Below are 13,486 nucleotides of genomic sequence, written 5' to 3'. Positions count from 1 at the left end.
GTCGTATAGTAATTCAAAAATTGTTTCTTCCGCCAATCAGCCGTCATGTCTGCCCACCTGTGTCTTATTGTCTGATTAGTTTCTTAGTATTTACTGTCTTGTCTTCCATCTGTTGGTTGTCTGTCTGCTGTTTTCTTGGACGAAAACCTGAAAGCTTTTCGATTCAATTATTGGGTATTATCTTCTCCTGCGTTTGGGTCCATCCCCTGCTGCCTGCTCGCCATACAGAAAGTCATAGTCTTTAACGTGATAAAAAGTCATAGTATATAAAGTATGAAAACATAGAATAGTATGTCATAGAAAGGTCCTACTTTAGCATGTCATGTCATATTGCAGCATGTTATTAAACAGTTTGGTAAAGTCATAGAATAGTATGCAAGGACTTAGTCCCTTATTTCTTGTAGCTGCCGCCTTGTTATATATTACACAACTAGTTTCCACAGACTGATGATTAGTAACTTATGTGTAAAATCAGGGACGTTACCTTCACCAGAGCCTCCTGACGCTTCACAGACAGCCACATTACCAGCGTTTCCTTACCATTTATTAAAAACTATTTACAATATGAGTCAGAGTTACACACAGACACCTTTTCACGTGTGCAGCAACACACTTTGCTTCCCTAAACTGAGATTGTGGGAAACGGCAGCATTGGACCAATTAACTGCTACACACGCCGCTACAGGTAAAGCTTTCACACCGTGCTGCATCCAGGTATCACTAATTAAAACACAACCTCACACTAGGAAGGCAAACAGTGAAGATGGGCGGAGGAACTTCAAACCTACATGTAATATGAAGCAGTGTAGAAACGATGACTCGTGACAGCTCGCTACTTGTTTTGGCAGTTGACTAAACGTTTTCCATCACTTTTAAAACGACAAACAGGTTCAGGCAGTATATGGTTTCAATGAATTACATAATAAATAACGTCTCTGAAGCACAGCCAGTATTATACCACGCTCCCTAAAAACATAAAAGCATAAAGGCTCCAATCTATATTCTAAATAATGTGCCATGATACAATGAAGGGATGACTTTTAGAAAGTGCCATTAGCTAACAAATACTCTTTACTGTGTCAAAATGACTCGAACATGCAGAACATGATACAGAGCTAACAGAAAAACAGTCCAATACCTCAGCACATGGGACGAATTATAGAACTTAAGAATACCTGTACTACAGGCCGGGCTGCTCTCCATCCAGTCACTTAGAATTCAATTCAAACTGCGATATTAGCTGGAAAATGAGCATTTATTATCAGTCATTATTCACTACAATTGATTTGATGACCTCCTCATGCAAGGAGCTTTAGTTATATTCAATAAGTCTGACAGAAGTCAAAGTGAGAAGCACCGAAGATATGAAGCGATATCATCACACTTGTCCCTTTCATGCAGCTTTTAACTCGACATCGCGCCGAGTCACGACGGGACACGTTACCAGAAATGGATCCAGATGTTAAAAGTGAGAATTTGTATTAAAAAAAAAACTAAGAATTTTGGGAAATAAAGTCATTCGCTTTCTTACTTTACTCCACACATTCTTCCTTCTTCTCAAAACCTGGCACCAACATTACCCACAATGCAACTCAGGAGCCAGCTGTTCAGATGGACATTTGGGTCAAACTGACACCCGATGCTGCGTGAGGCACAACTACTCAAAGTTGAGCTGCTTTGTGTTTCACGGTCACCTTCTCTCTAATAAACGGAAAATGTCTCGTCGTTTGTCAGTTTGCTGCGATATTAAACGACATAACTACACAACGAGCGCTTGAGCAACACTTCAGCAGCGACAAAGTAGCTGTCCATACTTTAACTAACAATACTTTTTGTTGTGTTGCTTTGTCGCTCGTAGGGTGAACATTAGGCGCAAGTATTTAAACAACCGTTTTCTCTCCAAGGCCTGTGAAGAGACTTTGGTGTGTAGAATCTGTGGAGTTCCCCTTTAAATAAATACGTGTGCTAATAATGCAGGTCGTCAGTCTCAGGAAGAGATTCAACTGGACACGTTCACTGGCGACATGTAAGTAAAAGCTATTTGGGCGATTCAAGGGTGTCAATTCTGCAAAGATTAGACGTTGCTTGGATGTTGGTAAAAACAGGCCCCGCCCTAAAAAACAAAGTATTCATGCCGTAGTACCTAGCACCATGTCAGCCTTTCTCGGCAGCATTGTTTATTGAATTATTTTGTTAAATGACAACAGAAGCAGACACGAGTCATTTCTTCGTGGCTCAACTCCTTAAGAAATGTCCCCTCAGTACGCAGCAAATCCGGTCTCACACACAATAAAAATAATTAAAAAAAGGATGTTCAAATGTCGTCCTGGGTTCAATCTCCTGATTGAGAGAATGTCACCACGTCGTCTTCTTCTTGTGAGGAGAGACGCTGCAGTCGTGCGTAGTGACGAAGAAGCAGCTCAGGTCTAAAACGTGACGTCTCATGACCCTAAAAGTCTGGGGAGGTTCATCCAGCTCGAAACGGACAAATCATCGGGCTCAATGTCGCTCCGATGAGCCGCTTGTCCTCCGTCCGGAAGACAACCTGGGGAATTGATGAAGAGACCGCTGGGCACCTTCAGTGGGGCTCGGGGACCGGGCTGCAGGCGGTTTCAGAGCAAAGTCCGAGCAACATATCTGAGATGACCTCCGTGACGGAAAAAGATAACGTCCATCTCCGTGTCAAACAGTGCAGTGACGGAGAAGGACTTTCCTTGGCTGGTCTGGAAGAGAACATAGAAACTCCTTCACTAAAGCGTTCAAAGTGGTTTATTAAGATGCTGATGAAGAGGATATTTCACTAACATCTAGCAGCTAATACTTCTTGCCACATCTTAGCTAACAAACAATAAAACAACCACACAGGTCCGGACGGTGATCACAGCTCAGGGCCGAGCCTACCTTGACTGTGAGCTGCTGCCTTGGACTCAGGCTGTCCGGCTGGGCGATGGTGAACCTCTCCTTCCCGCTGAGCTCCAGCGAGTCTGCGCTGTCGCCGGGCAGGAACTGGAGCGGCATGATGCCCATTCCCACCAGCTGGTTCTTGTGCAGCTTCTCAAAGCTCTCGGCGATGACCGCGCGCACCCCCTGTCGAGGTGAGCGACAAAAACAAGTGAGGCACGGGGGTGAGGGAGAACTCGAGAAATGCGATACCTCCTTGTGGAGTGTAATCACTGGAATGTAACTGTACCATGTTAGATGAAGTAAGAAGTCGTGTGTGTGCTTCAGTTTACCAGCAGGTACGGTCCTTTGGCTACCCAGTCCCTGGAGTTTCCAGAGCCGTAGTCTTGGCCTGCCAGGATGATGAGGGGAACGCCGTCTCTCTGATAGCGATCAGCTGCCTCGAACACATCCAGCTGATTTTAAAAAAGGCAAACAAGAGGAGGACATGTTATTAGCAGCTGGTCTGACATTGCAAAAACAAAGCCCGTGCCAGTGCCACAGCTAAAGTATCACAAACACAGGTGTTTGTATTCGCTGTATTAGTTTACTGCTCTTAAAAAGCTCTCACTCACCGTCTGGCCTGAAGGAATGTGCAAAGTCTTCGGGCCCGGTTTGCCGATGAAGCGATTTTGGAGCTTGATGCTGGCGAACGTGCCTCTGGTCATCACGGCGTCGTTCCCTCTGCGAGCGCCGTACGAGTTAAACTCCCGCGGCGTCAGGCTGAGGTAAACATCCAGAGTGAGATGTAATTAAATGTCAAAACTCAAACCCTTTGCCGACTCAATCATACAACAGACTGTGCAGACATCCGTCCTCGACATTATATCTTTCAATATTTATTCGTGAATGAAAGATATATTTCGACATGATTTTGAATTATGAGTTCCTCTATCTCCACATATTTCCTGTAGCTTTTGTTGAAGATTTTCAACTAATTATTGATATTATTGTCACAAAACCTTGCCATATACATTTAAATAAATAATAAACTTTATTATTCCCACTAGTAGGACAGGCTGTAGTTTGGAAGCAGCCAAAATAAGCAGTCTTGCTTAATTTAGGACGGTGATGAGGACTCGGTGTCCGTGCAGTAATCTGTTAACAACGTGCATCCTCTCTTCGATCAGAATCTGGTTTCCACTCGTCTGGACTCCTTCACGACTCTCACCACCACGTCTGATTGGAAACTGACCGTTTGCTCAGCAGGTACTTGGCGGCGGCGCTGACCCGGGCAATGCTGCCCGCCGGTGAGATGTGGTCCGTCGTCACTTTGTTCCCGAGGAACAGCAAGACATGAGCGTTCTCTATGGACTGAGGAGGCGGCACCTCTTTACTCTGAGACAAGAGACAAGCAGAGGAGGCACTTTGTTGTCAAAACTGCTGCTGTTTTTTTTTTTTATTTCTGTACTTCCTTCGATGTGTAAAATCAGGAGACTCTGTAGACTTACCAACTTGCTGAAGAATGACGGCGAACGGATATATGTGGACTTGTGATCCCAGGGGAAAACCACAGAATCTGGACATTCAATGTTGTTCCAAAGCGTGTTCCCTTTCTGGAGAGAGAGCGAGAGAGAGAGAGCACAGTGGGAATCATTAATTCACTTGATTTAAATTGAAAGAGACATAAAATAAATAAAGATGGATCGTGTCCTGACCTCCATCCTTCCCCTGAGATCCTTAAAAATGGAGCAGATGACTGTGTCCTCCTCAGTCTGTTGGACCTCCTCCCTGGACGGCCAGATATCACAGAGATACACCTCCTTCCCCTCCGACGTCACACCTTCACACACACAACAGGATGCTCAATGTTAGAAGTGTTCAAGTCTAAAAGCCTTAAATGAATGCGGCTTTTTTTGTTTAATGTCACTGCTATAACCAGACTACCCACAATGCTCCTCTGTCACCTGTTCTACGGCTGATGCATGGCTGCACAAGACACAAAATCACTAAATGTTCACTCCCTGTAATCAGCCAAATCCCTAAAATCCCATAATGACCGTCAGGTTTTAGTGGAGCAGCTTAGGAGCTCCTGCCGTGTGCCTTCCTTACCCAGAGGCTCTTTCTCAAAGTCGATTCCCACAGTCCCCGCAAGAGCGTAGGCCACCACCAGGGGAGGGGAGGCCAGGTAGTTGGCCCGCACGCAGTTACATAGGCGCCCTTCAAAGTGCCTGTTTCCAGATAGCACACCGCAGGCCACCAGGTCCCCCTGAAACACAGCAGATCATCAATACCGTTGACGCGAGATGCACAGAAAAGCTTAAGATTGCATTACGGAGACCGAACCTGTTTGATCGCATCCACGACAGCGTCAGGTAACGGAGCCGTGTTCCCCACACAGGTGGCACAGCCGTAGCCGATCACCTCAAACCTAAAGGTGTGAAGGAACACACAGGGTAGTCGTCAAATCACTCGGCATTCTCTCTTTCACACAAAAACTCAAACTCAATCATGGAATTGTCTTACAGCCGGTCCACACCGACAGTACTATTCGAAGCCTTTTTGACGTCCGTCTCACGGAACAGATACTCTTATATATAATATTTTATTAAACGTATCGATCCACACTCAGTCCTGCGCTTGTTTTACGCTTTCACGTCTATTTTTGTCACATGTAGTGAATCATAATCTGCATACACAGCTGTTTAAATCACACAAATATCTTACACTTATTAGCCGTATCTACATTGATTGATCAAGGCTCCCTGTCTGTCTGTGAGGTAAACTCACTTGCTGTTTACATAGTTGATTGCTTTTGATTGGACGGCACTACAGATGTTTCCTTGCAACTTTCTTAGGTCCCAAGGACTTTTAAACTGTATTAAACTCTACAGAGGTGCTTGTTATTATTACATGTACCTATAAATGGGGTGGACAAAATAATAGAAACACCAATCCAACAGTGCCACAAACTACATCCTGCAAAATGATCATAAAAAACTCTTTCCAAACCACAGCTGAGCAAAGTTAAACTCATGGTACGGGTTTAACCCAGGTCACTGCCCTGGTGTTAAAGGGGCCTGTGTGTGTGTGTGTGTGTGTGTGTGTGTGTGCCGTCACTGTGTACACACGCTTACCCCAGCTGGCTAAAGTAAGGCAGGACTCCGCTGGTATTGAGGTAGTGCGTGACCATGCCACTTCCAGGAGCCAAGCTGGTCCGAATGTAAGGCTTGACAACAAGGCCCGCCTCCACAGCCTTTTTGGCCAGCAGACCTGTCAATCACAAAAAGAGATGACAGTGAGTTCAGAGACACAAAACGGGATATTCATTCTGTGAATGACTGGAAAAAGGAGAACATTTGGGGATGTGAGAGTGCAGACATAATCAGATTAAAGGATTTAAGTGAAAAGAAACAAAAAACGTGAAAAGAAAACACAATATGCGTCATCTGATAGAGCGACGCTTGTGAATCTTACATGTTGAGTAATGCTCAGCATGATATACAGATGAAATTGGGGAATATTTTCAGAGGAAACCTGATCACAGTTTCCTCTTCTGACTCGGTCCTCTACCTGCGGTCAGCATGACGGACGGGTTGCAGTTGTTGGTGCAGCTGATAACAGCAGCGATGACCAGCGAGCCGTGGGCCAGCTGGTACTCCTGACCACCGTGCAGGAAAGGAACGCACGTGTCCTGCTTCTCCTTAGAGATGTGGAAGCCTTTGAAGCCGACCTGCAGGGAAACACCAAAGAAAGTAAATGACTTGTTGTAGTCCACCATGCAGCACCAGCAGCACCAGCATCTCCATGTACCATGTCAGCATAAGACTGAGGTCTGAGGACACGCAGAGCACAGAAGTGGGACAGCCTTTACACACCGGGGGCAGTTTTTCCGTAAATATGTTGTGAAGAACATGTTGAGTTTAGGAAACAAACAACATGGAGGCTCCATAGTCTGAACCAAGACGGCAAACTTTATTACTCATTTCATCCTCGAGCGGCTACGCAGACCAGATCTACTTCTTCTGTTCTTACCTTTCACAATAAAAGCCCGAGACATATCATATTTGCAGGCGAGTATTCGTAGGTCTTAATGCTCCTAATACATTGTTTATTTCTCTTTTTCAAGGCAATGTTTTCCAATTGCAACTTTTTCTCTTTCACACTTTGCACCCGAGTATCTCTGCCTGGATGCACACTTGGTTCCTCTCCTAAAGAACAGAAGTAGACATTAATATGAGTTTTTTGTTTGTTACCTTCTCATCAAGACAACTCTGGAAGTCTTCTTTCATGCTGCTGACCGCCACTCGGTCCTGAGGCCTCTTCGGTCCGCTCACATGCGGCACTATAGAAGTCAGGTTGATCTCAATCACCTGCACACAGATGAATGGTTTTAGTTTCACTTTATTATGAAATTAAATTCCTCTACTGCGGCACCCACAGGCTAATTTTGGCACCAACATCATTAGAGACAAAAAGGGGAATTACTTGACGTAGTTTTAATGTTAAACACATACAGGGTGTTGAGCCACCACCAATGACCCTCGAGGTCTGAACATTACCTCAGAGTACTGAGGGTCTTCTGAGGGTTCTTCATAGTTTCGGAACAGTTTCACAGCCTTCATGTAAGACTCCAGTAAGTCAAGTTTTTCCTGGGTAAAACCTGGAAGGAAAATGATGACAAGTTACCAACGCATGACAGAATCGGTTATTGTAACCCTTAATAAGCAGCGTCGCTGTTTGCTGACTCACTTGTCTTTTTAAAGTGCTGGAGGGTGACATGGTCGACTGGGAAGAAGCTGACAGTAGCGTTGTACTCTGGGCACATGTTGGCGATGGTGGTCCGGTCAGGAGCCGACAGCTGGGAGACACCCGGTCCAAAAAACTCCACAAACTTTCCAGCGATCGCAGCTTGCCGCAAGTGCTGGAAAATAAATACACAAGTTACATAAGTACACACTAAGCAGCAAGAGTTCGATGTTTGTACTGCATTTATAGATGATAACAGTTTCAGTTTTGATTCTTGCGGTGATGTTTTCGTTTTGATGATTCAAAAGTAACTGACTGGGCATTTTTAAACACCACTGTCCTCGACTAGTGAGGTGTCCATTTTGGGTATCTCACTGAGAAGAACTGACGTCCTAATAAGGCATGAAGGAGGGCAGAGCAGTGTTACCTTTGTGATGCCGAGGACGATGTCTATGGAGGTGGTCAGAGGGTTGATGGAGCCCACCAGTTTACAGCCCACCACCTGAGGAAGGGTCAGAGACACTGGCTGGCCCAGCATCACCGCTTCAGACTCAATTCCCCCAACACCTGGTGGAGGAAAGCATGGATGTTTTTGTATTTTTAAATGGTTGACGAATGTGTCAACAACTGGTGAGAACTTTTGAAGTCTGTAAAATGGTTTACCCCAGCCCAGGATGCCCAGGCCGTTGATCATGGTGGTGTGCGAGTCGGTTCCCACCACACTGTCGGGGTAGACGAACCCGTCGGTGACCTGGATCACTCTGGACAGGTACTCCAGATTCACCTGGTGGACTGCGCCAACGTCCGGAGGGACCACGTTCACATTCTTAAACGCTTTCGAACACCACTGTTTGGTTGACAGACAGGGAAAGGAATAGGAAGAAAAAATATTTAACTTTGTGTCTCACTCGAGGTACAAATACTGGTTTGTTCTGCTCTCTCAAGTGGGAGAGACAAAGTTCTTTTCTTTTCATTGAAAGCTACAGAACATTTCCATGAGCCAAAAATGTATTTTGTTTGATTAATAAGCGCTATGAGCCAGTTCCTTCTGTAATAAAAAGTGTTAAATAGTTGTTTTCTTGCTGCGAGTACCACTCCTGTCTGTGTGGTAGATCTGAAGCTACAGCTAGCTGCCCGCTAACTTTGCTGAGGACTACTTCTTGATCAGGACCAGTTGAGCAGCAGAGTTAACAGAAATAGTCCGACACATAACGCCCATAAAATGGTGATTTGTGTTTTTTACACTTTGGTTTCTGCATGGATTAAAAGAATGAGATACAATTTGTAAAAATGACCTTCAAGACAAGTCTTACCCTCTGATTGTCCAAAACTATTTTTGCTGTTTGCTGTACCTTAAAGAACTGAAGCCTCTCTTTGTTTCTGCCGAGTTCCAGTTCCTGATTCTTCAGAGCGGTTTCAGGTCTGCAGGAAAGACAACAAATCAACCCGAGACATGCTAAAGAGGAACTCTGTGTCAATCAGTCAAGAGGCACGCAAACGCGGCACCTTTTTGGTTGTGTTGTTTTGATTTAGAAAACGCTCGCCCATCATTGCATGTAATCTTAGCTGTTAATGTTATTTCAATGGAGTCTAATGTTAGCTAGCGTACTTGTTATTGTTGTGTAATGTCACTGACTTCAGCGGTCTGGGACTACTCGTTTAACATTTACCAACTAATTCATCGTTAACCCCCGACGCTTCCATTATATTTATGCTAAGATCATTATAGCAAGGCCTTTACTTTCATAACGACATAATCAAACAAAATCCTTTTGGATTTGTTTTGGAACACGAGAGTAATTCACGAGACAACGGTGTAGACATTTAGCTAAAACGGCCCAAAGTTACTGAGTAGTTAAACAGAACGCTTGTTACAGTAGCCTAATTATATCGCTGGAGAAGGGGGGAGACTGTTTTTCTTTTAGTTGTAGAGTTTGTGAAATCAATTTGGTCTTTTAGTTGACCAAACAGCCGTTCCAATAGCTGCAAAGAGATAAAACCACGTTCATGTTTACGAGCAGACTCACTCAGACACAGGCTGCAGGTGGAAAGGGCAGAGGAGAGGCGTGTTCTCGATCTGCTGGACAGAAGGTCGACCCGGGGAGGCCGGAGGGTCACTGCAGGAAGCTTTACTACAGGAGCCCCGCTGGCTCCCGCACTGTGAGCCTCGCCTGGAGGGGGTGGAACGGGAAGGACCCTGGCTCTGGTTTGGACCGTCCCCTCCACCTGGGTTTGGGGCATTCTGTATGGCACTGTAGGTAAAATATATATATATATATTACAGAATACATTATGAGAACAATGCTGTTTCAGTGAATACAGCCAAAATAAGTACGTTTTCTCACTTTCTTTAGCTCATTGTCAACATATAAAAAGGATAATATTAATGCAAACACACCATTTGCTGAAGTCAATCTGTAACGAGTGGTCTACGATGAGGTCTGTGGGACATTTAGGGTTGACTAGTCCGGGGTCCACGCCAAGTTTGGCCACAGCGTCCCTCATGGCTGCCAGGTCCACCATGGCAGGAATACCTCTGTCAAAGGAAACCAGGAGAGGAACAATTAATCAAGGATTCATAGGAATGTTCTTCTTTTATAACTCAAAGTATGATGATATTAATGATTTGTTTATGTAAAGGCTCAGAAAGAAAGATCATGTTAACACAAGATCTAATACGCCAACTCCTAGTGGATCATCTGTTTCACCCAGATCCGTGTGAAACTCACGTGAAGTCCTGGAGAAGGACTCGCGCTGGAGAGAACGGCACCTCGGCTTCATTCTGCTGCTGCTGCCAATCCAGAAGGTTCTGGACGTCGTCTTCTTTTGTGTAGAAGCCATCACAGTTACGGATTGCTGCCTCCAGTAAGACGCGGATGGACAGAGGCAGCTTGTCTACACAGAGGAACAATGAACACAATGTGCTGTTTAATTTCCTACAGTCAACAATGTGTAATTAAATTGGATTGTTTATTAACCAGACTATGAAGTTACAAACCAAAAAGCGGCTCTCAAAGGTTAATTCAACAATTGTATTTACATACAGGTATATTTACGACATCTTTAAGACTGCTGTTTACACATGTTCTTCAAGACTTTTCACATGCATACATTTTTACACGGCTATCTTGAGACACACCTGCGGTAAACATGTCGTACTACTTCTTCTACATCGTGCAGATCTGAGTAAAATAAATGCCACCTGGAAAAGGGTCTGGAAAGAGGGACGTGTTTAAATATGCGACCTTTCTGTCAGTCAGAGGGCCTGAACTCACCGTATCTCGGATCATTTAGTTTCTGTGGATTGAAGAACTTGATGCTGCCATCTTTCAGCGTGTCGATTAGATGGCTGTATGGGTGCTCTGCAGAGGGAAGACAAACAGGTGTTAATACAACTATCAGCCCAGCCTGTGTAATTAAATAATTTTTTTGGCTCAGCATGTGTACTTGCAGGTTGGACAGGTTTATTACTCCATGAGAATTTAACTTTAAATGTTTGTGCACACACACAGCAGTGCATCCATAGCATCGGATTATTACTGTACATACCACATTGTATTGGTGGTTATAAGTAGCCGAGCAGTTGGTCTCAGGAATGACCAAACTCTGAATTAGACTGTCCTGTAAATAAGCTTCTTAAATAATGTAACAATGAACAACAGTGCATTTGGGGAAAAAAGGTAAACGATCTCTCTGGTTTCATTTCTTCCTTTGTGACCTTTATTTGGGCTCCAGCTGTTAAATGTTGATGATATTCTACTTTAAAACTCGGTGTAACAATTAAGCTAAGCAAGTGCTGAGCTCCTATGGACGCAGTAAGCTTTTGAATCTTGGCACAACTCTGCTCACAGGTCTCTCAACAGGACATCAACACGCTGTAACTTTGGCTCTCAGGTTACTGGCTTTGAAAGAAACACTTGTGTGATGATTAGGAAACACAAACTGCATAGCACACACTTGACTTGACTTAATCAGAGTTAAATATTGTGTAAAATGACTATATGTTGTCTTTTTTAAAGCTTGTACTGTAGGTTTGGTTTCCTAAATCATATTAAGCATTCACTGAACAAATATAAAAAGGAAGAATGCCCTCAAGCATCAAGCATCCCTGATGAAGTTCATCATGCAGAGGTGAAAGTCACAGATAAGATGTGAGCACATGTCACAACTGGTTTAGCGAGTCTTTCAAATCTGATAAAGCAAATTGGCACACTTGGGGTTTCATATCTTCTTCATCGGCAGTATTTCCTCTCAACACGTTCACTAGCGGTGCGGCAAAGCAACAAGAGTATTATCACTGCTGCCAGAGAAAAATTAAAAACAACTAAATTATGTGATTTAGCTCCATTCAACTAAGCAGGCATGAACCAGCTTTTGTCATAGTTAGATCTTTGATTTAAGATCAGCGTTTGTGCCCACTACAACATATATAGAAGTAAAATGATTCAAAAAGTGTGCTTTTATTATTAAGGCAGAACAATTTGAACATCCACAGCTAAAGATGCTCATGACTTCAACCTATTCAATGGAATTTGTCCTCTTTTGGTCACATGATTCACTGCATCACCGTGATGCTTTGTGTCAGCAAGTGTCATAAATAACTGTATGCAAAAAATAAAAGCCATAACCTAATGCAAAGCAGGCAGAATGGAAAACATTCAGTATCATATGTTACTACTTGACACGCAACAAAGACACTAGTGAGATCCTGTGGAGATAAATCATTTTGGGAACCTGTTTTCACTGATAATAACCTATTATTGTTTGGAAACATATGTCAAATATCAAAAATCTGACTCAATACTACACTCATTTGGGAGTTTGCTTTACCAGACAATGCCATTCCCACGATGGCCTATAATCCCACTTTCCGTTTTGGGTTAAAATATAAACCAATCCTCGTCTTGTTTGTACAAAGTCCCTGCGATTAATACAACTGTGAACTCACGCGTTGTAACGGTAAACTAACGTGGTGTCGATGCTGTCTGCGAACATCAACCATTAAATCCTCTCGGATGTGTCCTGGTGACATGGTATGAGAGACAGCTACAAAGCTAACGTTTAGCTAACACTAGTCCTTATCGTGAAGCACACTCTCGTTAACCACAACTACTTATCGGGCTACTGGCTGGACGTCTTGACGTGATAAGAAAAATGAAAGACAATTAGCACACACTTTACGCTTAGCTAGAGAGGACGCTAATGTTGTGACATTTGTGAGAAGAGCAAAGACACATCTAGCTTTCGGCGTTAGCTAATTTCTCTTGCTAGCTAACGTTAGCTTATATGTCTCCCAACAGTTTGACGCCGGGTACACTTTAATAGCAACTAAAAGCAATCGACAGCTACTTTCAGGGGGGATGCGTGTCATTTATAGAAGGTAAACGGCTGATCGGATGACGGCTAAAATAGGTACGGTTAGCAGAAGACACCTCTTTACCTTTGACTGGCGGAGTGAGCGCCATGATGACTTCTGAAATCAACACGACCCCGTTTTTCACGACTGAACTGGCAACTCCGAGCCGACCAATCAGGAGCACGGAGATGTAGAGCCACGCCCATTCGTTAACTACTGACAGAGCACGTCAATTCCAATTCCGATTCCAATTGGAATTGGGCAAAAGTAAAAAATAAAATAAAATAAATTTTAAAAAAGTAAAGTGATCACCTTGCTTTGCACAAAGCCCATAGTAGGGTATTAAATATCCTTTTCATTCTCTGAATTGTATATGGTATTTAGGCACCTGTGAGATTTTGACATTTGGATTTATAGCCTCCAGAAAAATAAATAAGATAAACAAGAAAATAGATGTAAAATCCTTGTCAAGTCAAAAATAATGGGGTGGTTATTCAAAAA

General features: G+C 43.6%; 1 protein-coding gene across 1 annotated transcript; it reads right to left on the bottom strand.

The window, feature by feature from the left end:
• Positions 1–526: 526 nt before the first annotated feature.
• On the bottom strand, positions 527–13,165 carry ireb2 (iron-responsive element binding protein 2). Its single transcript, XM_076089493.1, has 22 exons — positions 13,070–13,165; positions 10,905–10,991; positions 10,359–10,524; positions 10,028–10,165; positions 9,657–9,881; positions 8,982–9,051; positions 8,293–8,476; positions 8,057–8,196; positions 7,633–7,804; positions 7,443–7,543; positions 7,137–7,253; positions 6,454–6,613; positions 6,018–6,153; positions 5,227–5,311; positions 4,993–5,149; positions 4,599–4,723; positions 4,392–4,496; positions 4,136–4,278; positions 3,516–3,663; positions 3,234–3,356; positions 2,902–3,087; positions 527–2,723 (listed from the first exon to the last, which is right to left on the bottom strand). The coding sequence occupies exons 1-22, from the start codon at positions 13,092–13,094 to the stop codon at positions 2,613–2,615; spliced, it is 2,904 nt and encodes a 967-aa protein (XP_075945608.1). The 5' UTR covers positions 13,095–13,165; the 3' UTR covers positions 527–2,612.
• Between the last annotated feature and the right edge of the window lie 321 nt (positions 13,166–13,486).

The sequence above is a fragment of the Anarhichas minor genome, unplaced genomic scaffold (genome assembly GCF_050575085.1).
Source record: "Anarhichas minor isolate MPS153535 unplaced genomic scaffold, ASM5057508v1 ptg000011l, whole genome shotgun sequence".
In the NCBI taxonomy this organism is placed as follows: Eukaryota; Metazoa; Chordata; class Actinopteri; order Perciformes; family Anarhichadidae; genus Anarhichas; species Anarhichas minor.
This window is presented reverse-complemented; position numbering and strand designations above follow the sequence as displayed.

What these genes read in the sequence shown, in the direction of transcription:
- ireb2 (XM_076089493.1), bottom strand. Translation starts at nt 13,094, where the DNA reads ATGGCGCTCACTCCGCCAGTCAAAG. An exon ending in GTCCGTCATGCTGACCGCAG is followed by an intron (nt 6,154 to 6,453) that starts GTAGAGGACCGA and finishes TGTGATTGACAG; the next exon opens with GTCTGCTGGCCAAAAAGGCT. An exon ending in CCAAAGGACCGTACCTGCTG is followed by an intron (nt 3,088 to 3,233) that starts GTAAACTGAAGC and finishes TCACCTCGACAG; the next exon opens with GGGGTGCGCGCGGTCATCGC.